Source organism: Antechinus flavipes, chromosome 1, assembly GCF_016432865.1.
Source record: "Antechinus flavipes isolate AdamAnt ecotype Samford, QLD, Australia chromosome 1, AdamAnt_v2, whole genome shotgun sequence".
NCBI lineage: Eukaryota > Metazoa > Chordata > Mammalia > Dasyuromorphia > Dasyuridae > Antechinus > Antechinus flavipes.
In genome coordinates, this window is record NC_067398.1 from 611,167,278 (window position 1) to 611,193,101 (window position 25,824).

The window sequence follows — 25,824 nt, forward strand, 5'->3', positions numbered from 1 at the left end:
CAGAGTTTATCTATTCTAATTCCCTAATTTTAAGGATGATGTTCTGATCTAAAATCTAATTGAAATGGATGAATATTTGCAAAAATAAATTACCTAGATTAATGGAATAGGAAATAAATTACTTAAGTAGTCCCATTTTAGAAAAAGAAACTGAACAAGCTATCAATGAACTCCCTAAGAAAAAATCTCCAGGGACAGATGGATTTACAAGGGAATTCTACCAAACATTTAAAGCGCAATTAATTCCAATACTATGTAAATAAACTATTTAGAAAAATAGGTAAAGCAGTCCTGTCAAATTCCTTCTTTGACACCAATATAATACTGAAACCTAAACCAGGAAAAGTCAAAACAGGGAAAGAAAATTATAGACCAATTTCTTTAATGAATATCAATGCAAAGTTTTTAAATAAAATATTAGCAAATACCTTGTTGGTGGAATTGTGAACACATCCAGCCATTCTGGAGAGCACTTTGGAACTATGGTCAAAAAGTTATCAAACTGTGCATACCCTTTGATCCAGCAGTGTTTCTACTGGGCTTATACCCCAAAAAGGTACTAAAGAAGGGAAAGGGACCTGTATGTGCCAAAATGTTTGTAGCAGCCCTGTTTGTAGTGGCTAGAAACTGGAAATTGAATGGATGCCCATCAATTGGAAAATGGTTGGGTAAACTGTGGTATATGAATGTTATGGAATATTATTGTTCTGTAAGAAATGACCAGCAGGATGAATACAGGGAGGCTTGGAGAGACTTACATGAACTGATGCTAAGTGAAATGAGCAGAACCAGATCATTATATACCTCAACAACGATATTGTATGAGGATGTATTCTGATGGAAGTGGATTTCTTTGACAAAGAGATCTAACTCAGTTTCAATTGATCAAGGATGGACAGAAGCAGCTACACCCAAAGAAAGAACACTGGGAAATGAATCTAAACTGTTTGCATTTTTATTTTTCTTCCCAGGTTATTTTTTATCTTCTGAATCCAATTCTTCCTGTGCAACAAGAGAACTTCGGTTCTGCACACATATATTGTATCTAGGATATACTGTGACATATTTAACATGTATAGGACTGCTTGCCATCTGAGAGAGGGGGTGAAAGGAGGGAGGGGAAAAATCGGAACAGAAGTGAGTGCAAGGGATAATGTTGTAAAAAAAAATTACCCAGGCATGAGTTCTGTCAATAAAAAGTTGTAATTAAAAAAAATAAAATATTAGCAAAGAGATTACTACAATTGGGGAGTAGTTGAATAAGTTATGGTATAGTATTTGAAAGTAATGGGATATTATTGTTCTATAAAAAATGGTAAACAAGTCAATTTTAGAAAGCTCTGGAAAGATTCACACAAACTGATGCTGAGTGAAACAAGCAGAACCAGAAATACATTGTATACAATAACAGCAAGATTGTGCAATGATAAAGTATGAAAGACTTGGTTGTTCTCAGTGATTCAGTAATCCAAGGCAATCCCAAAAACTTTGGATAGAAACCACCTGCATCCAGGAAGAGAACTATGGAGATTGAATAGTAAATCAGCACATGCTAATGGCTCATTTTTTTTCTAGTTTGTTTTTTTTTTAATCTCTCATGGGTTTTCTCTTTTGTTTTCTTTCCCTATATGATTCATAAAGAAATGCATATTTAAAAAGTTAATATACAAGCACAATCTGAAAAAAACCAATTTTTTTTTAAAAAGTTTCATCAATGCTTTTTTTATGTTACTATTACTACCCTTTACTCTCTCCCTTTCCTTGTTCCAATAATTATCCTGCCTTCAAATAATAAAAATTTTCCTTGGAATGAATAATTATCCTTAAATAATATAAATCACAAAAGGCCATGCATGAAAATTAATTTCAGTCCATCACCTCTCTGCCAAAAGATGAGAAGCATGATCTGAATGGTGATTAATCTTTAATTGATTGTGGTCCTTAAATCTTCCAATCTTTTTTTCCTATATTATACATTGCATGAATTGTTCTCTTAGTTCTGTTCACTTCACTCTGTTTTAATTAATACAAGTGCTAGGCTTCTATGATCAAATGTATCCATTTGGAATTTATTGTGATACAAGACGTAAGATGTTAGCCTAAACCTAGACACTGTTTCTGCCAGACTGCTTTCTGCCTCCTAGCAGGTTTTCTAACAGATTTGGAATCCTTTGATTTAATACTATTCTGTTGATTTGCTCTTGGCTCTTGTGTACTTAATTTGTTTCCCTGATCAATTTTTCTTTTTAACCAGTATCAAATTGTTTTGATGATTGTTGATATATGGTACTCCTAAGATCTCATCCTCCCTGATTTTTTCCAATATTTCTCTTGAAATTTTTGGTCTTTTGTTTCTCCAGATGGCATGTTATTATTTTTCTAGTTCAATAAAGTAACATATTGGTAGCTAACTTTTAATATTGCTTTTAATCTGCAAGTTCATTTAGGTATTCTGGTTATTCTTATTATTTTTGGCATGGCCAGACCAAAACAATTTTTTTCTCTCCATTTAGTCAAGTTCATCTTTATTTCTATAAAGTGTTGTATAGTAGTATCCATAGAATTGTATCTTGATATATATTTCTATCTTGAGATATATGTATATGATATACGTATATATGTATAAATTCATGTGTGTAGATAATGTTTTGTAGTTAATTTTTTAAAAAAGAAATTTGTTTTTCTGAATCTTCTTACTGGTTTTCTTAGAAATATACAAAAAGGCTAATGATTTGCATTGGGGTTAAGTGACTTCCCCAGGATCACACAGCTAGTATGAGGCTTCATTTGAATTCAGGTCCTTCTGATTCTAGGGCCACTGTTCTATCCACTGTGCCATCTAGCTGCCCCTGTTTAGTTTTTAATAGTATGATTAGTATTAAGTAGTATTAAGTTTCCTAATCTCCAAACATTTCTAAATTTCTGATGTAAAGCTAGCCTGGCAATAATATGTATTTTTATCCGTAGTCTCTCTGCTAATATTTATTCAGTATTTTTATCACTATTCATAAGATACTGGCTTTTATTTTCCCTCTCCTTTATCTCTTCCTAATTCAGGTAGCAAGACTATATTTATTTCATACTTGGGATAATCCTATCAGAATTTCTACTTTTATTAATGTTAAAATTGTTCTGCCAATACTTGATAAAATTGGTTTGTAATCCCAATTTATGCTCGAGTTTATTGTGACACAGGGTGGGGTAGAGAGTTTCATTTATGGCTTTCTAATATTAAAATAACTCAGCAGCAGTTAATTTCTGGTGTTCAAATATTTGATTGACTAGAAGAGGCATTTTCACCCCAGAAATGAGAGCTAAATTCAAATGGATGATAGTTGCAAGGTACAAACAAGTTTGCATTCAATAAAATAAATAGCTTGCAAATGATGAAAGCTGTCCAAAAATGCATAAAATTGCCTTGGAAGGCAATGCATTCTTTGATACTGACATTTTCCAAGGCTTTGATTTACGTGTTGAGGATGTCAGAGATGGATATATATACTCCAGGCAGTTTATTGACTAAAACAATCTTTGAAGTTACACTTTTAACTGTAAAGATTTTTTAAGATTCTATATACTAGAAGCACTCTGCCCTTTCATCCCAGCACTCCAGTGAGCTAAGTTTTTTCATTCTTTTAGTAGCTGCAGTGGTGTTTAAAAAGAGAGAGATTCACTGCACAAAGTTCATAAAAAAGCATTTATTAACATTTTTCAAACACAACTAAATAGAACTAAAAGTTCTATTGTAAAAAGTACATTATTGGGTCCCCTTTGAAATATCTTTACTGTGAAGAAGCATTTTTAAATTGTTTTTATTTTTCATTTCTCTATCAAGAGAGAGAAAATATTTAAAAATAAACACAGTGCTCTTTGAACTAAAAGGTACACAGGAAATGTTAAAAAAAAAAAAAAAAAGACAGAGTAGTAAAGCAAACCCATAACAATAAAAATATTAAATTATATCACAAAAGTATTTTTAAAAAATGGAAATATTACAACAGAGAGTAACTGTGGTGTGTGTTCATATGAGTGCCAAATAATGGATGACACAGTTAATAGGTAAATTTACCTTTTAAAAGCTTCAAACCACTGTAAACTCAGGGATAATTTTGCACTATAGAAATATATATCAACAAGAGCATGTGTTAGATACTTATCTATTTTAAGACTGCTGATATTTAGCAAAGAATATTTTACACACATACATATATACATATGTACATATATAATTATATTTAAATGAAGAAAAAACTACCTCACCGAAAAAAAAGGCAAACTTTATTGTAATTATAAAATCTTGATTTAGGTGCTCATCATGTGTTAAGTTATTTTTCATAAAATTACAACAACATAATTGCAGAACTGTGAGTTTTAAAATGTAGGTATTCATAATAAAAATCTGCATCCTAAGAATTTTGTTCTTAAGGGAGAAAGAAAATATTGTTTATTCCCTCTCATAAATTCTGATGCTCAATTTCAGATGTTAACACAAAGACACTGCAATGGAAAAAACAGCTATAGGGAAAGCCTTTGTCTTCTCAGTAAGTCCAAATGCTGTTATACAATACCCTATTGGAAACAGTGGTTACACCACAGATCTGGCAGTGACTTCTGTTTAAAACATGACTTTGCTTCACAACATCTATCAAAAGCTATAAAACATAATTGACTCTGACAGTACACATGAAAAGCATGATATATAAGGGGCAGCCTATGCACATGGGGGCCCTTATAAAGAGAGAGAGGTTGTCTAAAATTTTTTTAAAGGAAGAAAGGGAGTGAAATTGTTTACTTGGAACCAGAAAATACCTTTTCCTAGTAACACTTCAATTACAAAACTAAAAGTAAAGCAAATCAAATGTTTAGAATTTGATTTTGAATTTTGAGGTGAGGCACCACTCCTTTTGAGACTATTCTTCAGAGAACAATCTTCTACATGCTCCAGACAAGTCTTTTTTGTCACAGACTTCAATCAGACAGGGATGGTGAACGAACTGACCTGCCACTGGCTGGACTATTAGAAAAAGTAAAAGGTTCCTTTTCTTTTTCTTTGCTGTCATGCTTATGCTTGTGTTTATGCTTATGTTTGTGCTTTTTCTTCTTTTTCTTATGTTCATGATGATGGTGATGATGGTGGTCACTGTGTTTGGATGAGCTTGGTTCCTTAGTGAATACTGAGAGTGGTGTGGTTGGTACTGACAGCATACTCATCTCCAAAGAAGACTGTTCTTTACCTACAAAACAAAAGTACAAGTGGAACTCATAGTTAATAAGGGAAATGACATTAACCACAGGTGAAAGGCTGCTTACAGTGACAAAGTAGCTCCAGAAAACTTATCATTTTAACACGGCCATGTAACAATGGTTGAGGTTCTTTTCTTATTCTTAAGAGATGCTACTACCAAGAATATAATGATTAACATGCTGTTTTCAGCACTGTGATCAGGCAGTTACAAATTTAACACCTCATTTCTAACAAATGTTTTACATAAGCATCATGAGATCTAAGGATTCAACAAAATGTAGTTAACATATGTAAATTATCTTAAAAGCATCATACAGTAAAGATGTATAAGATGTCAGCTTCCAAGGACCAGCTAGCAATAGGTAGAATCTCTTTGCTCTCAGTTCTTTATACTGTTATCATCTACTCATTTTAGTAACCTACTTGAGTCCTAAAAAGTCTAAGAAAATCCATTTTTGAATATGGTCTACTGAACTATGTAACTGAATATATTTAATATAAAAAAACCAGTCACTTAATGGCCAAGAAACCACCTTAATAGAAAATTAATTCCATACAGTTTCATACAAGGGATGTCAGATGAATTTTTCCCCCTAATTTAATGTCATTTAAATACCACTATTTTTTGGTTCAAGAACATTAATTATATACAATTTTTCCAGTTTGTTTAAAAATATATCTTTAGTTACATAATTTTTCCATCAGTTATTATCTGAGACAATGAAAATATAAAATGATAAGGTGAATTCATTTAAGTAATGAACACATTTTGAAGAACTAAACTTCAGAAGAGGAGGAATCTTAAGTAGTTCTTTAGCCTGTAAAAGCACAGCATTGGAAACTGAAAATAAAAGCATAAAGGATGCCTTTTTTAAAATCTAGAATATGGGAGAATTGGCATTACTACTAAGACTCATAAAAGATCATAGACTTAATACTGGGATATCATGCCCAATCTTGTCATTTTATCAATTAGGAAATACAGGTCAAGAGGTCAAATAAGTTCTTCAGGACTAAAAACTGTTAAGTATCAAAGGAAGAATCTGAACTTGGGCTTCCTGATTCTAAGATCAGCACTCTATTCGTTGTACCATCATGTGATAAGAAATTTAACTGATTTGAGCAGGAAGTTTAATTACAAAATTCTAGAAATAACTATTAAAAATTCCTTTGGATTCCATTCTTATTACTTACATCATCTTAACATATTCTGATCTTCCTTCATACTCAAAAATCTCTGATCTTTTACAATTAGAATTGTCCAGCATCATCTAATTCTAAACACCTCAATTTAATGATACAAAGGTTAATAATTATGTTGAAACCTACACATCCAAAGCAGAGGATTATGCCAAATGGAAAAATATGAAGGCAATGATGTATACTCTGTTCCAAAAAATGTTTGTAACCACTTCAAAAAACTCCATTCTGCACTCAAATGCTTTATATCTTTTACAAAGATATGAAAAACCATTATTAAATCTCTAGTGACTGAACTAATATAAAGTAAGTGTATAGAGATCTCCATATACGCTTCTGAGATGAACTAGTCTATTGTTTTCTGTGCTTCAGCCTCTGGCTCTAACTGGGAGGCCAATCCTAATAAACAAAGAGGCACCTTACACAAAAGCTTATTGCTGAGCAAGATCTCAGATTTCAATTTGTAGGGGATTGCTTTGTGTGATCTTTTAAAATAACATGGTGTTATTTTAAAGGCCCCTTAATAAAATAACGCAGTTTTGGAGGGAAGTGAAATCCTTACTGCATGACAAAGGCAAATATCCCAATCCATTCCATAACTGGAAAGAAGTCTAAATGGTCAATGGATATGAAGAAACAATTTTCAGAAAAAGAAATCAAAGTTATTAGTAATCATGTGAAAAAATGTTTTAAATCACAACTAATTAAGAGAAATGAAAATTAAAACAACTTTTGAGACACCATGTCATACCTATCAGACTGGCTAACATAACAGAAAAGGAATATGACATTGGAGAGGATATGGAAATAGTGGACCTCTGATGCACTGTGGAGTTGTGAACTGGTTGAACCATTCTGAAGAATAATTTGCAACTATGCCCAAAGGGCTATAAAACTATGTATCCCCTTTGACCCAGCAATATCATTATTAGATCTATTTCCCAAAGAGATGAGAGAAAAGGGAAAAGGAGATATTTATTATTCAAAAATATTTATAGCAACGCTTTTGTGGTGACAAAGAACTGAAAACTAAAAGGATGTCCATAAATGGCTGATTGTGGTATATGATTGCAAACGAATACTACTGTGCTATAAGAAACAATAAACAGGGTATTTTCAGAAAAATCTGGAAAGATTTGTATGGACCGATACAAAATAGAGTAGAACCAGAACAATGTACACAGTAATAACGATAATCAATTGTGAAAGACTTAACTATTTTGATCAATACAGTGATCCATGACAAAGACATGAGCCAAAGGGCTCATAACTGAAAAATGTTATTCATTTCCAAAACTGATGATCTCTGAGTGCAAATGGAAGTTTGCTAGTTTGGTTTTTTTTTTTAATTTATTTTAATTTTCTTCCTTTTTTTCTCTTTGCTATATGGTTAATGGGTATTGTGTTTCTTGATTTCTTGATAGGTAGGGAAGAAAAGAGAGGAAGAGAGAGGATTTGGAACTGAAAATAAAAATGTGAAGTAATTTTAAAAAAAGAATCTTTGTTTCTTGAGAGTTCATTAGTTTCTGTTTATTCTATATTTGGACTCCAGTCTTCTCTTTGTAATCAAGAGGGAAGCAGAATAAACAGAACACATCTTAAAACAGACACCCATTCCCCTCTCCCAGTTTTTATAGCAAAAATCTCTAAATATAAAGAAATTAAGAAACAATTCTCTCTCTTATATAAATTTATTAGATAACATCAGTAACTTCTGTGCTCTGTATCTTGTATATTGTTTGAAATAGAGTATCACAAAATAAAATCAATGCTAAAATAAAATAGGAAATGTTTTTAATTTTAACATGTGCAGCCATTGGCCTTATTATTATGAAATGACTGTGGGCCTTTTAAGGCACAAACAACCCTCAAATGGTGATGAGTAACAATAGAATTCATTCAGTTTATATTTCTCAAAGGGATAACAGGGAAGGTCTGACCATTTTAGTTGGCACGCAACACTATTACATCATCTTAAGATATCTGGAGTTAGAAAAACATATATAGCTGATCCTTTAGAAGAGGTAAAAATAATCAAGTTTTTAAGATTTTTTTTTTGCATTTGAAAATATTGCAAAGTTAAAACTATAGATTTGAAGATTTACTGTTCTAATTAGATAATATATAAATAACTTGTAAATCTTAAAATGCTAAATAATCACGAACTATTATGTTTGTGAGTAAAAAAGTGAATCTTACCTATTCCTTTGCGAGACATATCCACACCCCACTGAGGTTTTGCAGAAGCTGTGACATCACAGCCTGGTGAATGTTGAGGCATCAAAGAAGAGCGGGAGCTACCTGGCCTCAATTTTGAAAGACCTAAAAAGGCCAAACAAACAAAAAACCCAACTATGGATTGGCTTATTTTTAAGATAGCAGTTAATACACTGGTTTTATTTTGTGATACTATAGTTTAAACAGCCTATTAGATTTAGAGCACTGAAATTACTGATTTTATCTAGTGAGTTTATATAAGGGAGAATACTCATCAATTATTTCTTAATTTCTTTACTTTGAGAGACTTTTGCTTAAAAAAGGGGGGAGGGGTCATTTTTAAGTTGATGTTTTTTCTACTCCCCTGCTGATTACAAAGAAAAGTTCAAAGTCCAAAAACAAAAAATTGTTTTCTTTTTTAAAATTTATTTAAAATTTTAAATTTCATCTTCAAATTCTCTTCCTCCCTCTAGCCTCTCCCCAATCTGGCAAGAAGACAACAAATGCAGTACCTATTAACCATGCTACAAGGGGAAAAAAAGGCAAGAAAAAGAAAGTAGAAAAATGTATGCATAAAATTTGTGTTGAATTTTAAAAATAAAGAAAAGGGGAAAAGACCTATTCATACAAAAAATTCATAGTAGCTCTTTTCGTGGTGACAAAGGATTGGAAACTGAGGGGAATGTCCAGAATTTAGAAAATGGCTAAACAAATTGTGATATATGACTGTGACAGAATAAAAATGTGATATAAGAAATAAAGATCAGGGTAGTTTCAGAAAAATGTGGGAAGATTTCTATGAACTGAGACCAAAAAAAAATGAACAAAACCAGAACACTAATACAGTGATAGCAATATCATATGTGATCAATTGTAAATGATTTAACTCTTCTCCGCAATACCATTATCCAAGACAATTCCAAAGAACTCATGATGAAAAATGTTATCCATCTCTAGAACTGATGAATTCTGAGTGCAAAGAGAAGCATATTTTTTATGATAGTTGGTGGGAAGAGCTGGCCTCTATACCCCAAGAGATAATTCTGAGGATAAGGGTTAAGGGCTGGGCTAGAAAGGAGTATGGGCTCTTGTGATCCCTGCCTGTTTGATGGCACTTAGCCAGCAATTGTTGCTGTAGGTGAAAGAGGCAGATCCCCCTTCACAAAACATACTCACTGTGAAACCACAAGCAAGTCATTTAACTTCTAAATGGCCCAGGCAGCTATCTGAGACAATAAAGTTATAGATGAAATACCTATTTTGGCAATAAATTAGAGTTTCTATTCAAAGATTCCCTATTCAAACAAAATCAACAATTCAGGTCAAAACAATATTGTTTTAAAAAATCTATGAATACTATAAGAATATCTAATAATTTTCATTGCTCATTTTTAAATATGGTGTACCAAACAATTTTTAAAAAAACATACCCCATCCCTCTGCATGATGCAAACTCATTGTACCTGGAGTTGACGGCCTTTCCAGCATGTTTAAATGATGATAAATAAAAGCTTGACTATCATGAACAGTGTCCATGTCAACCTCCTCCTCTTCTTGAGAATTTGAGAACTGCATTACACCAATAGAATAAAGAAAGGGGGAAAACAATGAATCTATTTAATAATCTCTTCAATTTATAGGAAAGGGAACACAGGGAATGCCCCCAAATAACCACAAAGACAGTCTTCTTACCTCAGGAAAGCATTAGAATGAGAAAGGATTAGGTGTATCATTAGTGGGGAGAAAAAGGAAATCTGATTGAAAATTTACAAGTAACTAATCTGTTCCTCTATTGTGAGAAGTAGTGAGATATATAGAAGAATTTTACAAATACAGCTATGTGATAATTTAAGTTAGAAAACTGGCTGGACTGTCCAAATTTTACTTGCTTGATCTTTGACAGTGTGATTTGTCCCAGACAGCTTGGAAGAAAAAGAACATTATAATTATGTGAAAAGATTTCCCAAGAAGGTGAATATCCTTTCTTAGTTTAGAATATTTCTTAGTTTAGTTTTAACCTATGTTCCTTACTCTGATTTTGAGTTTCACTTTACTGTTATCGTCATTCTTCTCCAATATTTGACCAGGTTCTAGTGGGGACCCCAGTGGTGTGTCAGATTTCCTCTTCACTCCCTGCTGATGAGCTGATAAATTAGCTGATGCTTCCTTGGCAAGGTGATCTTCTTCCTGAGGCACCATTCAAGGTCAAAATTAGATTTCTTTTCTTTTTTTTTTTTTTTTAAAAGACAAACAGCCCAAAGTATACCTAAAGTTAACATTAGTGGCTAAAGCAATCATGCAAATCAGAGTAGCCCAGTATCTAAAAGTTACTAGACAGTGGGCTTAAAAGGAACTTACATTATCTCTTAAATTCTTTTTGATTTTTAATTTTTGGGGAAAGGTTTGCATATCAGTGAATTTTCAATGCATGAATCCATAAGGATGTTGTTTTTTACCTGGCAGCTAAGAGTCATGGGAAGTGTAAAAGGAGGAAATATAGAATAAAATTTAAATCAGTAAATATGAACTAGTATTGGAATATATTACTAACTGATAAAATTATTATGAAGTCCAGGCATTTTAACAACCTAGAGAGGAGCTATGAGATATCATTAACAAAAACCTCAGCGAAAAGAATTTTTTCTTGAAACTTTATTCTATATACATTTCATAAGTAACAATTTAGTTTAAAAAATTTATATAGCTATGTGAAGTTTTAAATGAACCTTTATAATAAAGAAAAAAATTTTAATTTAGAAATCAGTTTTAAGATGTTTTAAAGTTTTATAGATACCATTAGAAATAGTAGTTGGGGGGTGGGGAGGGGGAAACTGTGGTAAATTGTAGAACTTAAGATTTTTTTATCATTCAGGAAATTCTTGTTTGTAAAATTTCTAGATACTCCCACAATTCAATTTGGGATTATGCAGGAAAGTACCTGTAAAACATTCCTATCCTTTGACTAAATAATCCCACTACTGAATAAGTTATCACTCTTCCCCCTGTCAAGGAAGCCAAAGGAAAAAAAAAAAAAACAAAGGCTCCACATATACCAAATACACATAGCAGCATTTTTGAGATAGCAAAAATATAGGAACACAATGTGTGGCTTTTGATCAGGGCCATTTGGCTGAATGCATTGTGCTATATAAGTACATAATTTAATCTTACTAAGTCAAAACAATGAATGAATATGAGAAATTCAGAGAAACATAGGAAAACCAGGAACTGATACAGGACAGAACATGAAACTAATACATAAAAATGTCATAAAATGACCACAACAGCTTTTAAAAAATCCTAGAAATGTAGCAAAAAATTAATTTACAATGTCTACTCTTGGTGATACACACTCAATCTCAATAAAGTAAGGAACTATAGATATGCTATTAGACACTCAATGTGACAGTTCAGTTAATTTTTTTCTACTTTTTTTTTTTTTTACAGGAGACGTGTTAAAGGGAAAGATTGTGAAGTTAAAAGGCAGTAAGATGCCTTTTTAAAACTGACCCCATATTATAATAAAATAGTTACCTTAAAGCTATATGTTCCATAAGCAATTCTTTACAAATGTTAATAAGTTTATAAATGGAATCACAGAAGGAAGCTCAGAGGCCATCTCTATTCAATGCACAACTGTACAGAACATACCCTATAAGTAATTATTCAGCTTTTGCTTGAAGATTTCCAGTGAGAGCAAACACCCTTCATCTCAAAGTAGCTCATTCCACTTTGAGAGAGCTTTAATAGCAAAACATTTTCTTTACATGAAGTTCAAATTTGCTTTCTGTACAAGTTCTATTTTTAATAGCTTATACAATCAAGGATCAAAATGACATCTAATAATCTTTTTCTTATGGTTTAAAGAGAATCTATTAAACACTAACTATAGACCAAACACTGTGAAAACTTTTCAAATATCTGCACCCAGATCATCTCTCCACTAATTGTTATCTTCTCCAAGCTAGACATCACCAATTTCTTCAAACATTCCTTATTAGGCATGCAAACTCCAGGGCTGTCACCATCCTATCTGCCTGCCTCTTAACACTGTCTAGCTCATCAACATCCTTCCTACACTGTGGTGCAAAGAACTGACCACAACACTTCAAACGGAGTCTGTGCAGAGCAGAATGCAGAGGGATCTTCATTTTCTCAGCCTGGGACCTGGTGTTTCTCTCTGTAGCCTAAGAGTACATTCATTTTCCTAATGGTTATACCACTCAGGCATATAAAGTTTGCAGACACTAAAACTTTAGATTTCTTTAAAGACTAATTGCTATATATCTCTCAGTTTATATTTGTGGAATAGATTTTTTTTTTTAACTCAGAGTAAGATTTTACATTTATCCTTATTAAATTTCATCTTATTAGATACAGTTTAATATTCTGGTCTTCAAGATTTCTAATCCTATCATCATCCTATCAGTATGATAATGTCCCTATTGGCTTTCTGTCAATAGCAAATTTGATAAGCATGCTTTCTTGCCTTCATCTTTATCTTATTACCTAAATCCTGAGCAGTAGCGCTATCCTTCCTTTGAACTATTTCTTTCCCTTATATCAGCTATTTTCTAAAAACAAAAACCACCAAAAAAAAACCCTTTTCACTTCCATTTGGGTCAGTTCTTCCTTCACTTTAGCATTCCTGATACCAATCTTACAAACTAAGTTTATCATTTGTATTCATTCTTTTACCTGATTTTGCATTCATCTTGATTTAAAATCTAAATTTAGAGAACTACATAAAAATAATAAAAATTGTGAACTTAAATACCAAACATTATTTGCTTATGATACAAATTTGTTTGAAGCTCTGAGAATTGCTCATTCTATTAACCAGTCATTGATCCAAAAAGCATTTATAAAGCTACAACAACAAAATCAAAGTATGCCAAATATCACAGAGGACATTCAAATTTTTAAAAAGTCTCTTCCTTCAAAAATGTACAATGTGGTTAAAAGTAAATTTTCCAATAAGTAAACATTCAGTCAAAAATCTCTCCTATCTCCTCTTATATTTAAGTTCTATGACCAAATGCAATATTCCTGAAGGGGAGTGCAAAGTAGCATATAAGAAGATATTTGTATATGTAGTTTAGTAATATATATGTGGATAATAAGATATTTGACTATGTAATGGGGTCAGTATATTTCTCCTAAAAACTTTTTCCTATGTTTTTTAGATGTAAAACAAAATTTCATCACCCATAATTATAGTTTCAGGGGATACATTTTTATGCCATAATTAATATAATTAATTCAACCTCTAAAATAATAAAAGTGTTTCTTACAGCATTCTGAAATCCAATCAACTGTGCGTGACTGTTTAGATTGCTCACAGGCTCTTGGCTGCCTGTTACTGCCTCAGGGATGATGGTAGGGTTCAGCACAGCCTTTTTCTCTTTCAAATTAAGAACTAATCCAAGTTCTGGTAATGGCAAACAAGAAGGTCTGCTAAGGCCAAAAAGCGTGAAGTACAGATCTACAGCACCACATCTCAGTCTCCAATCATGTGAAGTACCTAGTACAGAAGAAGAAAAAAGTTAATATTTAATATTTAACTATGTTGTTTGTCTATTCTATTCCTGCTGTTTGTATTAACATAACTATTAGATTCTTAGAACAAGAACAAAAAAAAATCATTAAGTAGTGCTGCCTTCATATTCATTACACATGAATGAAATTGTTCTATTTCTGAATATTCTCTGATGAATAGACACCTAGTCTGAAAAATCAAATAATTTGGCTATATTATAATTTTTTTTTAGCTTTTTATTTTCAAAATATATGCATAGTTTTCAACATTCATCCTCGCAAAACCTTGTGTTCCAATTTTTTTCTCCCTCCTTTCCCCCTCGCCCCTTCTCTTAGACAATAATGCAATATATATTAAACATCTGTAATTTTTATACATATTTCCCCAAATATGCACATGATGAGAAAGAATGAGAAAAATGAAAAGAAAACAAAAAGCAAGCAAACAACAAAAATGGTGAAAAAACTATCTTGTCATCCATACACAGTGCCCACAGTGCTCTCTCTGGGTACAAATGGTTCTTTTCATAAGAAGATCATTAGAACTGGCCTGAATCACCTCACTGTTGAAAAGAGCCACATCTGTCAGCATCAATCATCATATAATATTGTTGTTGTCATGTACAATAATCTCCTGGTTCTGCTTATTTCACTCAGCATCAGTTCATGTAAGTCTCTCCAAGCCTTTCTGAAATCATCCTGCTGATTGTTTCTTGTAGAACAATATTATTCCATAAAATTCATATACTATAACTTGTTCAGCCATTTTCTAACTGATGTTTCCAACTTCTTGCCGCTACAAAAAGGACTATCACAAACATTTTTGCACATTTTCTCTCCTTTATGATCTCTTTGGGATGCAGACCTGGTAACGAGGTTATGCATAGTTTGATAGCCTTTTGGGCATAATTCCATATTACTCTCCAGGACGGTTGGATCAGTTCACAATTCCACTAACAATGTATTAGTGTCCACGTTTTCCCACATCCCCTCCAACACTTATCATTATCTTCTCCTGTCATCTTAGCCAATCTGAGAAGTGTACATTGATACCTCATTTGTGTTATAAATTACAGTGTTTAAAGAGGTATAATACAATAGTATATAAACAAAGTAGGAGAGTTGCTTCTTGTAGCAGTGGCATATGCTTTATATTGCACTTAACTGTTTATACTATATGAGAGAAAATCTATTTATAAGGGAGAAAACCTCAATATTTCTTGAGGCAACCCAATTCTACTTCTGGACAATTATAATTATTAAGAAAGGTATTTGTACTGAATTGAAATCTGCCTCTGAAAATTCTTTCACTTCTGTCTTTAGGGAAAAAACAGAACAAATATAATTCTCCTTCTACATGAGTTACAGGATGAAATTTAGACCTAGAAAGGACCTGCAATGTCTTTAATTCTGTCTCTCACACTTTGCAGATGGTGAAACTGAGACCCACAGAGATTGTGTTAAGTGTTAGGCCCAAGGTTAAAGGAATAGTAACATGAGTCTTTATTTGAACTCAAGTTCTCTATCTCCAAATTAGTGTTTTCAGCTAAACCTCACTGCAAACTACTCGGATAAAAATCTTTATTAAGTATCCTCATTCTGAAGACATTGAGTCATAATTATACAGAAATAATGTTGAGATATCTGAAAGATATTGGATAACAGTGAAAAATCTCAAAGAATTTGAGGACTTGGCAGTAATCTTAACAAGGAATGCAAAATGGGCATAAAAATTGTTAAAAAAAAAAAATTTGGCCTGATTAAGGTAATATGACAAAACAGAAAGAGTATTTACATTGGAATTAGATGAACTATAGAGAATATATCTAATATCTCTCCCACATGATAGACCTTAAAATAATTTATCAATCAATAAACATTTCCTAATAACCTAAGTTTATATTAAGTACCATGCTAAACACTGGGGATACAAAAAAAAAAAAAAAAGTCAAAGGACTATTCTTATCCTTAAGGAGCTTGTAATTTAATAGATAACGTGTAAACAAATACATGCAAAGGAATACAGGATAATTGGGAAACAAATAATTGTGGGATATACTTGTCAAATACTTAACAAAAACTATTATTTCTCACATTTCTCTCCCCACTTCAGTCTACTCAAATCCCAGCTATGCAAAAGTGACATGGATTATAGAGCAAGTTCCCAACATCTCTGATGGTCTATGAGATGTTGGATGATTGTCAGGAAGTATATAAAGTGGATTTCTAATTAGATCTATAGTAAACTAGATAAAACGCTGAGATCCTTTTCTACTGTGTAATTATATTTTTATGAAAGAACAATCTGACATGCCCTACAGTTTTTAGCCTCACTCTATATTCTAGTTAAACTGGACTATTCAAAGTAGTCTTTGTCCTCTAAATATGTCCTACATTTCTCTTTCTCAAATAAATTTTATTGCTGTTTTTCATTTTTAATCATCAAAATTTCCTGCATTAGTTCTCCCTCTCAGAATATCAACTAAGAAATATCTTTTTAAAGAAAAAATAAATCCACAAAATAGATCAATGTATTGAAAATGTGTGTTTTAAGTCTTATATTTGTCAAGAAAGGCTCTAATATATTTCCACTTTGGATTAAAACTTGCTATGTGTTTTTTAAATTTTTTTATAATATAAAAAAAGATTTCTACATGCCTACATTTTATAATTTTTCCTCACATTATGAGTGTTATACTTTGTCAAAAAAAACTTATGCATTTATTGAGATAATCATGGATTTGGAAGTTTTGTTTTTAAAATTATGTTATTTTTCTAATTGGAATCATATTTGTTTGTAACTGCAGTCTCTGACAGTATTTTATTTAAAATTTTTGAATGAATAATCATTAATGAGATTGATCTATAGTGTTTTCTTTTTATGCTATACTCATCTCTCTTAGGCCTAAGGACTGTATTTGTCTGATAAAAGGAATCTGGTAGGATTAGGATGCTTTCTCCATATTACAAAAAATTGTATAGTATAAGTATTCATTTTTCTAAAAGACTTTGATAGAATTCTCTTATAAACTGATCAGAACCAAGAGTTTTCTCTCCCCAACTTTGATAATTCCTTTACAGCTAATTCTATTTCTTTTTTTCTGAAGCTAGATTGTTTAAAATCATTATTTGGAATTCTGTTTGTTTAGGTATTGTGCATGTTGAAGATATTCCTCTGTATTTTGAAAATATTCCTCTCTTTCTTTTGTTCTCAGTTTTGTAAGTACATAATTGTGCATAGTAGGTTATGTTCTTTTTCTTCTGATTTTATGATTTTTGCTTTGTTCACTATTGTGTTAAATTTTATTTTCTACTTTCTTTAATCAGGCTGAGGACTACCAATTATTCTTTTTTAAGATTAAGCCTTCATTTTAATTATTTCTATATACTTTTTACTTCCAATGTATTTCTCACCTTTTGGGGGCTTCTCTTAGATTTATTTGTTGACTTTCTACTTTTTAAAAAAAATGCACATTCAATCTATTAGTCCACTTTTTTTACAGTGTTAATTTTTAGTTTTGAAAACATTTTTTAACCTTAGAACTGTTAGCTACCTCCTAGAAATTTTATTCTCATTTTCTTTAACATAACTATTTAGTTGTTCTATGACCCATTCATTAGAAAGAATTTTATTGTTAAGCATCCAATTGAATCTATATCTTTTGTTTCTATTCTGTGAACTCATTGTTGTTTTTGAGTTAGGCTATGTAAAAAATGTGTTTTGCTATTTCTGCCTTTTCTCATTTATTTTCATTATCTTTGTATCTGAATATATGGTCAATTTTTGTAAAAAGTTACATGTGTACTGAACTGAGAATAGGTATATATTTTTTAACAGCCTTTGTTTACAAGACAACTGTAAACTTAAAATCTAGTTTCTCCAGTAATTTGCTCAATTCTTTATTTTCCTTTATCTTTCTCTTAAAACTTAACCAAAACTGAGGGAAAAATGAAATCTTTTGCCATTATTGTATTATGTCTTTTTATAAAATTCAGTTAATTTTTATTTATGAATTCAGATACAATGGCGTTTGGAGCATATATCATGAGAACATTTTAGTAGAATTCCTCTCCCACCACTGAAACAAGATTTTTTCCCCTCTTTTTCTTTCCTCCATTTCAATCCCACTCTTTGTCACTTCAACCTTTTTTCTGTAGGCTCTCTTCAACTAAAGGAAAAACTATACAAGTTACTTTTTCTTCAATGTTAACTACTGACTTGAACAGAATATATCATACATTCCCCTTTATCTTTTTAAGTGTCCTTCTACTCTGAAGTTTAGTTCTCCCTCCACCAAAAAAAAATTTTTTTAATTCTCTAGGAGGATGGGTCTTCTAAGGTTTAGTCTGTGGTATTTCAGGCTTGTTTCTCTACCATCTCTTTTGATTTCTGCTTTCATCCTTGCTTTTAGAAATCTCTTGATCTCTTTGCTACTGTCAACCCCATTGATGTCTCTTAATAGTTTTCTTCTCTCCTTTTTTCTTGGGATAATTTAAGTTTATTGTCTGTTATGGGCCAGAACTCTGTACTTGAAACAAGGATTCTTACAAGGTGCTAACTCAGTGGAATTGATAAGACAATGGTTATCATGGTGATTAATAGTTCTCTAGTTCAGTACATATACTTAGTACTTAATATAGTTCTATAAGATTGACACCTATTCTATAAGATTCATACCTACAATGATGTAATTATAATAGAATATATAAGCTGGGACAAACTCAGCCAAATTCATTCGTTCCATCTCAAACCACTGTGGTGGCAGGCTTGTCTTCCTTCATTTCTCCACTAAGACCAAGGTCCATCTGAGCCAGAGAGAGACTCACAAGGGCTTGGAGATATACTCAGAAAAACCAAGGTCAGACTCGGAAAAGGCTTGAAGACAGACTGGGAGAAGAGAGAGGGCTGGAGCACAAGCTCTCAGACTGAGACAGACTTCAAGACAGAGGACTTCGTGGTGGTCCTCCTGCCACCCCCACAGAAACCAAGACACATTCTGGAGGACCTCAAGAAAGCTAGCCCGGGTCCCCAGACAAGGAAACTAGATTGTGAAGGAAATAATAAAGAATTTGAACTTTAACACTTGGATATTCTCATGGTGATTACTCAGCTGAAACAAAGGCTGGTCCAGAGACCTCCAGAAAACCAACCAGAACACTACAATTATCTATGTCAGGAGTCCTCAAACTACCGTCCCGGGCCAGATGCAGCACTGAGGACCTTTATCCCTCTCACCCAGGGTTATGAAGTTTCTTTATTTAAAGGCCCACAAAATAAAGTTTTTGTTTTTACTATAGTCCGGCTCTCCAACAGTCTGAGGGACAGTGAACTGGCCCCCTAATTAAAAAGTTTATTTATCTCATATTTCTATTCTCTGGGGTGTTTGCAAAGCAAACAATGATAGCTAATATTTATGTGTCACTTTAAAATTTGCAAAATGCTTCATATGATCCTCACAACAATTCTGGGATGTAGATACTATTATAAACCCTATTTTACAGAAGTGAAAATCAAGCAAAGAGAAGTTAAAGTGGCATGCTAAGTACCACATAACTGTGAATTGTCTGGGACTGGATTTGAGTCCAGATTTTTCTGACACCAGCACTCTACCATTATTCATCTACCACTGATCTATTCAATTCTGGTTTTCTTTGGAAGAATGCTTCAGATGCCTTTTTTTTTTTTTTTTAATTTGAAATTTAGGTTCAGTTTTATAGGGTATGTCATGTTGAGTTGCATCCTGGCTACTTTTGCTCTTTATAACACATTACTCCATTCACTCTAGTTTATGGTTGGTACATCAGTCTTGTGTTATCTGACTTTTTTTTTCTTTATATTTAAAGACGTTTATTCTGGTTGTTTGCAATATTTGTTGTTTGTCGGTAGAATTGTTCAATTTGACTATTAAATCTCCTGGAGTTTGCAACACAGAGTTTTTGTGTCTTTTGTGTTAAAAAATTCTGAGCAGTTTCCTTATTTTATTTTTTGCACTATGTTATTCATGTCATATCTGAGAGACCTACATTCTTTAAATTGTCTCAGTGCATCCTATCTTTGATCTTTTTTACTTATATAGAAATCATTTTCTTTTAACATTATTAGTTTTCTCTTCTCCTAGATTGTTCTTCATTCTACATATGTGCACTCTTAATCAGTTTTTTGTTTCTTTAATGAGATGATCATCACAGATTCAAATTCTATTCTGTTGATTATTTCTGCTATATAGATGATTAATTCTACTTTGATAATTATTATTTCCCTCTCAAGATCATTGGGCTGTGGTTCCATGTTCTTTTAGGAATCCACAGGGCCTTCTGCCTCATTAGGTATCTGCAATGTTCTTCTCTAAAATATAATGTTCTCTGGGAACAGGTTTCTTGGGAGGGCTTTTGGAGGCAGCCTTCATTTCAACTCAGTGTACAACACCTCAAATGCAGCCAGGAGTTAAAGTCCATATCCTTTATTGTTTCCTTCAAAATAGCCCTGTTAGTTTTCTCAGAGGTCCATCTCTCTCCTTGGTTCAGAGAGCTCTTCCCGCTAGTCCTTTGTCTCTTCCTGCTTCTGCCTCTAGCTCCCTCCGAATGTCTCCAGCCAGCACAGGGGTGGAAAATGGAATGAATCTGTCTCTTCCTCTAAGAGTGGGCTTGTCCTTTAGTAGGTTCCTCTTTATATATGCTCTCTTAAAGGTGTGAATCTTGTGGAACTCTAATAAGTACTAAGTACATTAGTGAACTAGAGAACTGTTAAGTACCATGCTAAATTAGATAACTGACTTAGCACCTCATAAGAATCCTAACATCTCCCACTTTCTTTTGATTTAGAACATAGGTGGTCATGACCTCCCTGACTTCTCAAGGAGATGAGAACTCCCAAAAAGAAAGTGATCACATCCTCCCTGACTGCTCAAAAAAGGAGTGAAAACACCATAAAAAGAAGGTGATCACATCCTCCCTGACTGCTCAGGGAGATGAAAACAAAGGAAATGGGAAATCAAATCAGATTAGCAGGTTTCTGAAGGAGCTCACTCTTAAAACAGGTATATACCAATCCATCAATATGGGAGGTATTACACATAATTACATAAACTACATAAGCACATAGCAATATAACATAGGCTAGTAGTGATGTAACAAATAACATGACTCAAAATGAGGAATTATACATGTCCATAAGTCCTAGAAATACCAAAAGGAATCTATCATCCATTAGTTCATGTGCCGGAATCCAATAATTCCTGCAAGCTTTGAAGTATTGCAATAGTCTCACCAACAATTTTTCATCTCAAGGAATCCAATGATTCCTGCTGGTTTTCAAGTCCTGCAACAGTCTCAGTATCAGCCATGTTCTTTCAGTGTCAGATGTTTTTCAGATCTTCTCCTTTGTTTTGAGGTTTATCTCCTTTTCTGTCTGTCTCCAGGTGCTCATTGCCACCCATCTGTTTCCTTCTCTATCTGTAGGAATACAAGCAAACTCTCTCTCCTAGGCAGTTAACCTACCTAATTCCCTTCTATTTACCACTTTGGGGATTTTTCCTCATCAGCTGGCAATTACACTGGAGCTGCTCTCACTAGACACTGATCTTCTGGGTTAAAAAGCCTGTATTCTCCCCAATTGTAATCCCTTTCTGCCATCTGATTGCTTTTCTTTTGGTTGATCATGTAATCCTTTTCTGCCATGTGATTACTTTTCGGCTGATTGATCACATCAGAATCCTGCCCTTCTAAAGACTTTCTGGGTGTAAACTCAGCTGCCATCATGCCCCACTTGTCTTTTGTATGCTATCTTGGGGCTGGGCCCTGCCTTTCATTTCCCTGGGTCAATCTACATTTTAAGGCCCAGTGGAAACCTCGATTGCATTTTGGACATAGGGTTTTGGGTTTTATTCTCTCACCCTGTCCTCTCATTCTATCTCTATATCTACACTGAGCTCTTAGATGTCCTAATTTTCCACATGAAAACATCGACGATTTTCTCTAGAAGTCCTTTGCCAAGAAGGACCCTATCTTCCCATGTTCATCATAACCTGGATATAATAAGCATTTGTGCCCACTGTGGCACAGCATCTTATGATCTCCTCTAAAGGAGCATTTTTGTCTAGTCCCCATATAATTCTTCTGCAAATCTCATTGGTATTTTCCTTAGTCAGTTGTCTGATCATTATTCTTGTAGCTGTAGCTGCATTTTTTCCAAAGGTTCTTGTGACAGCTGTCTGTAAACATCCCACATCTGCAAATCTGCAAAGGGTTCATTGGGACCTTGCTCTATTTTTGTGAAGGCTTTACCTTCATCTTTCTCTGGGAGAGAATCCCAAGCTTTTGTTGCAGCAGCGGCGATCTGTTCATAAGCTGTTGTGGGGTAAACAATCTGTTCTGAATTCTCTCCATATTGACCTTCACCTGCTAGTTGGTCAAAAGTGATTTGTATATTAACTCCTGTTTGCTTATTGTGTCTGGCTTGAATCCTACATAATTCATGATACTCCAAAAGCCATAACAAGTTTTGTCCAGATTCTAAACATGTCCTTGCTATGGATTTCCAATGACTTGGGGTTAAGCTTTCATAAGCAAACTATCTAGTAACAGCTTAACATAAGATGATGTAGCCCCATAATAAAGAGTGCAACCTTTTTTCAAATCCTTTTTTCCAAATTTTTTCCAAATTATCGGCTCCTTTTTTGACCTGAAGAGTAAGCTTTTCAATCAGAGGATATGCATTTATTTTTTAAATTAGATATATCCTGTCCTTCATTCTTAGCCTTAATCAATGCCTTTTGTAATCTTGTCATAAGCTGCTTAATAGGTGGTTCTGTTTGTGTCACTGCCTCTCTCTCTTTCTCTCTTCCTTTTCCCTCCACCCATAAAGAGTTAATTGAGGGAGGGAGGTCAGGAGATGGGAAATGCTCCTGATGGGAAGTGCCACACTCAGAATAGTACTTAACTCCATTCTTATCTGATTCTTCATCCTTTTCACCTAGTTTATTTGGCACCTCCCCTTCCTGTTCTTTCTTCTTTTTCCTTATTCTAACACTTATATAATTTCTTAAAGCCATTTGTATTAAATTATATGTATTAAGTGTGCTTTGGAAATTGAATCAGGTCCATTTTTATTGTAGAAATGACATAGTTGCTCTCCTACTAATTTCCACTCATTTGGATCCAATTCTTTTTCCTTAGAGAACCGAGATGTGTACTGTACAGTTTTTAAAAGCTCAATGATCTGCTCCCAAGTTATAATTAAACCTTAATTTTTTATCAGTTTGACCAAACTTTTGACACATTTTCCTTGAAGAGGCAAAGAAGGCTGTTTTCTAAATATCTGTCCCATTTTAGCTGAAATATTAGTTTAACTCTAATAAGTACTAAGTACAGTATTGAACTACAGAACTGTTAAGTACCATGCTAAATTAGATAACTGACTGAGCACCTTGTAAGAATTCTAAAAGGTATCAATTTTTCTTTTTATTATAGCATTTATTTATGGATGTCTGGACTCATTTAAATGATCTGGAGGTCATATTCCCTACCATAATTAGTATTTTCCCTATCAGTTTATCTGATTATGTTCAAGTTTTCTGATTCTTTTTCCATCCTGAGAATTGGTAATTTGTTTTTTTTCCCCCCCTCTTAATATTCACATCTCATTTGCTTTCTGACAAGATCTTTTCCTACTATCTAAGAACTTTGTTGAAGAGATTATTATATAACAATTGTATAACCCAAGTGCAATAGGTAAGACATCTACTGCAACAGTAAGACCAAACCAGGGCAACTGCTTGTGAAAACAACAGTTCTTTAGTAACCAAAGCTGGCTGCTTTTATATGTCTATAAACCAAGGGTACTCGTTAGAATGATGTGTATATATTTTTATGTACCCACAGGATTTAATGCCTAACAGAAATGAGAATGGTTTAAAATACCCTTGCTTTGCTAGAATTTGAAGTTTTGGTTTTTAAATTTCTGCTTAAAAAAGATTCAAAATATTGAAATTATATTGGCATAAACAAAATAAAATTATAGAAAGAATATATAAAAAGAACATCAGAATAGAATTTAAGAAGTCTTGAGTACTGATTCTAGTTTTACAATGAACTAGTTCTGTGACAGTTATAAAGTCTTTAAGTCTCAAATTTCCTTACCTAAAATGAAATTTTGGGGAGAATTCCTTCTAGCTTTAAATTTTTTTCTAAATCAAATGATTTGCACCCCATAAGAGACTCATTAATTTTTCCTTTAAAGATTCAATTCAGTTCTAATGAACAAATATTAAACGCCTGTAATTTCCAAAGCATGATAGTAGGTGCTAGCTTGTTCGTGTTTATTTGTTCATTTATGTCCAAGTCTTCAAGAATCAAAGAACCATAGCATGCTAAGCACTTCTATTCTGCACTATCTCCCAAAGTCTGTCCAAGCTTATGTTTGTTGCTTCTACAATACTATCTAGCCATCTCATCCACTGCCATCCCTTTCTCCTTTTGCCTGAAAGCAACACTATGGTCTTTTCCAAAGAGTCCTGTCTTCTCAAAGTATTTAAGCTTCAGTATTTGACATTCTAATGAGTATTCTGAATTAAGTACTGACTGATTTGATCTCCTGTGTCTTTCCTGTGTCTTTTGAGAGTCCAAAAAAGTCTCAAAAGTCTTCTCTAACACCACAATTCAAAAGTGTTGATTCTGTAGAGCTTAGCTTTCCTTATAGCACTCTTTTTCAACAACAAATACTAGGACAAACAGAAAAAGACCAAACTCTACCATCAATTTTATATTCTATTAGGGGATATATATAAACAAACAAGTAAACATAATTTGAGAAGAATACTTAATGGCTAGAAGCATGGGGAAAGAGCTCCTATAGTTGGTAGTACCTGGGCTAATCTTTGGAGGAAGTTAAGCATTCAAAGATGTGGAAAAGAGGAAAAAGCACTTTCCTGGCTTGGCACACTATGTCACCTGATGTTGTCTGAAAGGATAATAACTGTGGGAATAGATGGGAGAATTGTTATTGTTATTTTTGCACCTATCACAGTGCCTTTCACCTAATGGGCACTTAATAAATGTCTGTTGCAAAGAAATGCTGAATTGAATAAGGTTTGGGAGAGTATGGAATAATCAGTTCTGATAGGACATATATAGTAGAAATGCCTAACAACTAAGTTGGTAAATTTCTCAGGAAAGAAATAATATTTCTGGATATATTGATATAAAAGTTGAGAAGTATTCACTAAATCTAAGAAAGATCCTAAGATGAACATAAGAAATAAAGTAAAGAGGGAAACTGTAAGGATCAAAAAATTGGGAGAACAGGACACAAAAGAACCATGATCAAGCAAAGTAAACATAGAAAGTGGTTACAGAAAGAGAATCAGAAACAAAGTATTGTCTCAAATGCCAAGGGAGGAAAAGTCGTTATAATTTAGTCAGGCACACGAACTGATGTAAATGGCAAAATACATTTTTACACAAATGAAAGGAAAAAAAAAACATACCCACTATTCTCTCACACTACTTTTTTCACCCCCTCAGGAAAAATATTGTAAAATGTAAATCAATTAACATCTAATTGGTATTAATTCTCCTGAAGCCAAAAAGAGAGAGAGAGAGAGAGAGAGAGAGAGAGAGAGAAAGTT

The 25,824-nt window shown here is 33.1% G+C and overlaps 1 protein-coding gene across 1 annotated transcript in view; it reads right to left on the bottom strand.

The window, feature by feature from the left end:
• Positions 1-3,683: 3,683 nt before the first annotated feature.
• TAF2 (TATA-box binding protein associated factor 2) overlaps positions 3,684-25,824 on the bottom strand; it is an 85,733-nt gene continuing 63,592 nt past the window's right edge. Inside the window, exons 23-26 of the mRNA XM_051971031.1 lie at positions 13,957-14,186; positions 10,126-10,231; positions 8,645-8,767; positions 3,684-5,234 (exon numbers count right to left, since the gene is read on the bottom strand). Coding sequence (XP_051826991.1) covers positions 4,969-5,234; positions 8,645-8,767; positions 10,126-10,231; positions 13,957-14,186 — 725 coding nt within the window. The 3' untranslated portion in view covers positions 3,684-4,968. The remainder of the gene's footprint in view (positions 5,235-8,644; positions 8,768-10,125; positions 10,232-13,956; positions 14,187-25,824) is intronic.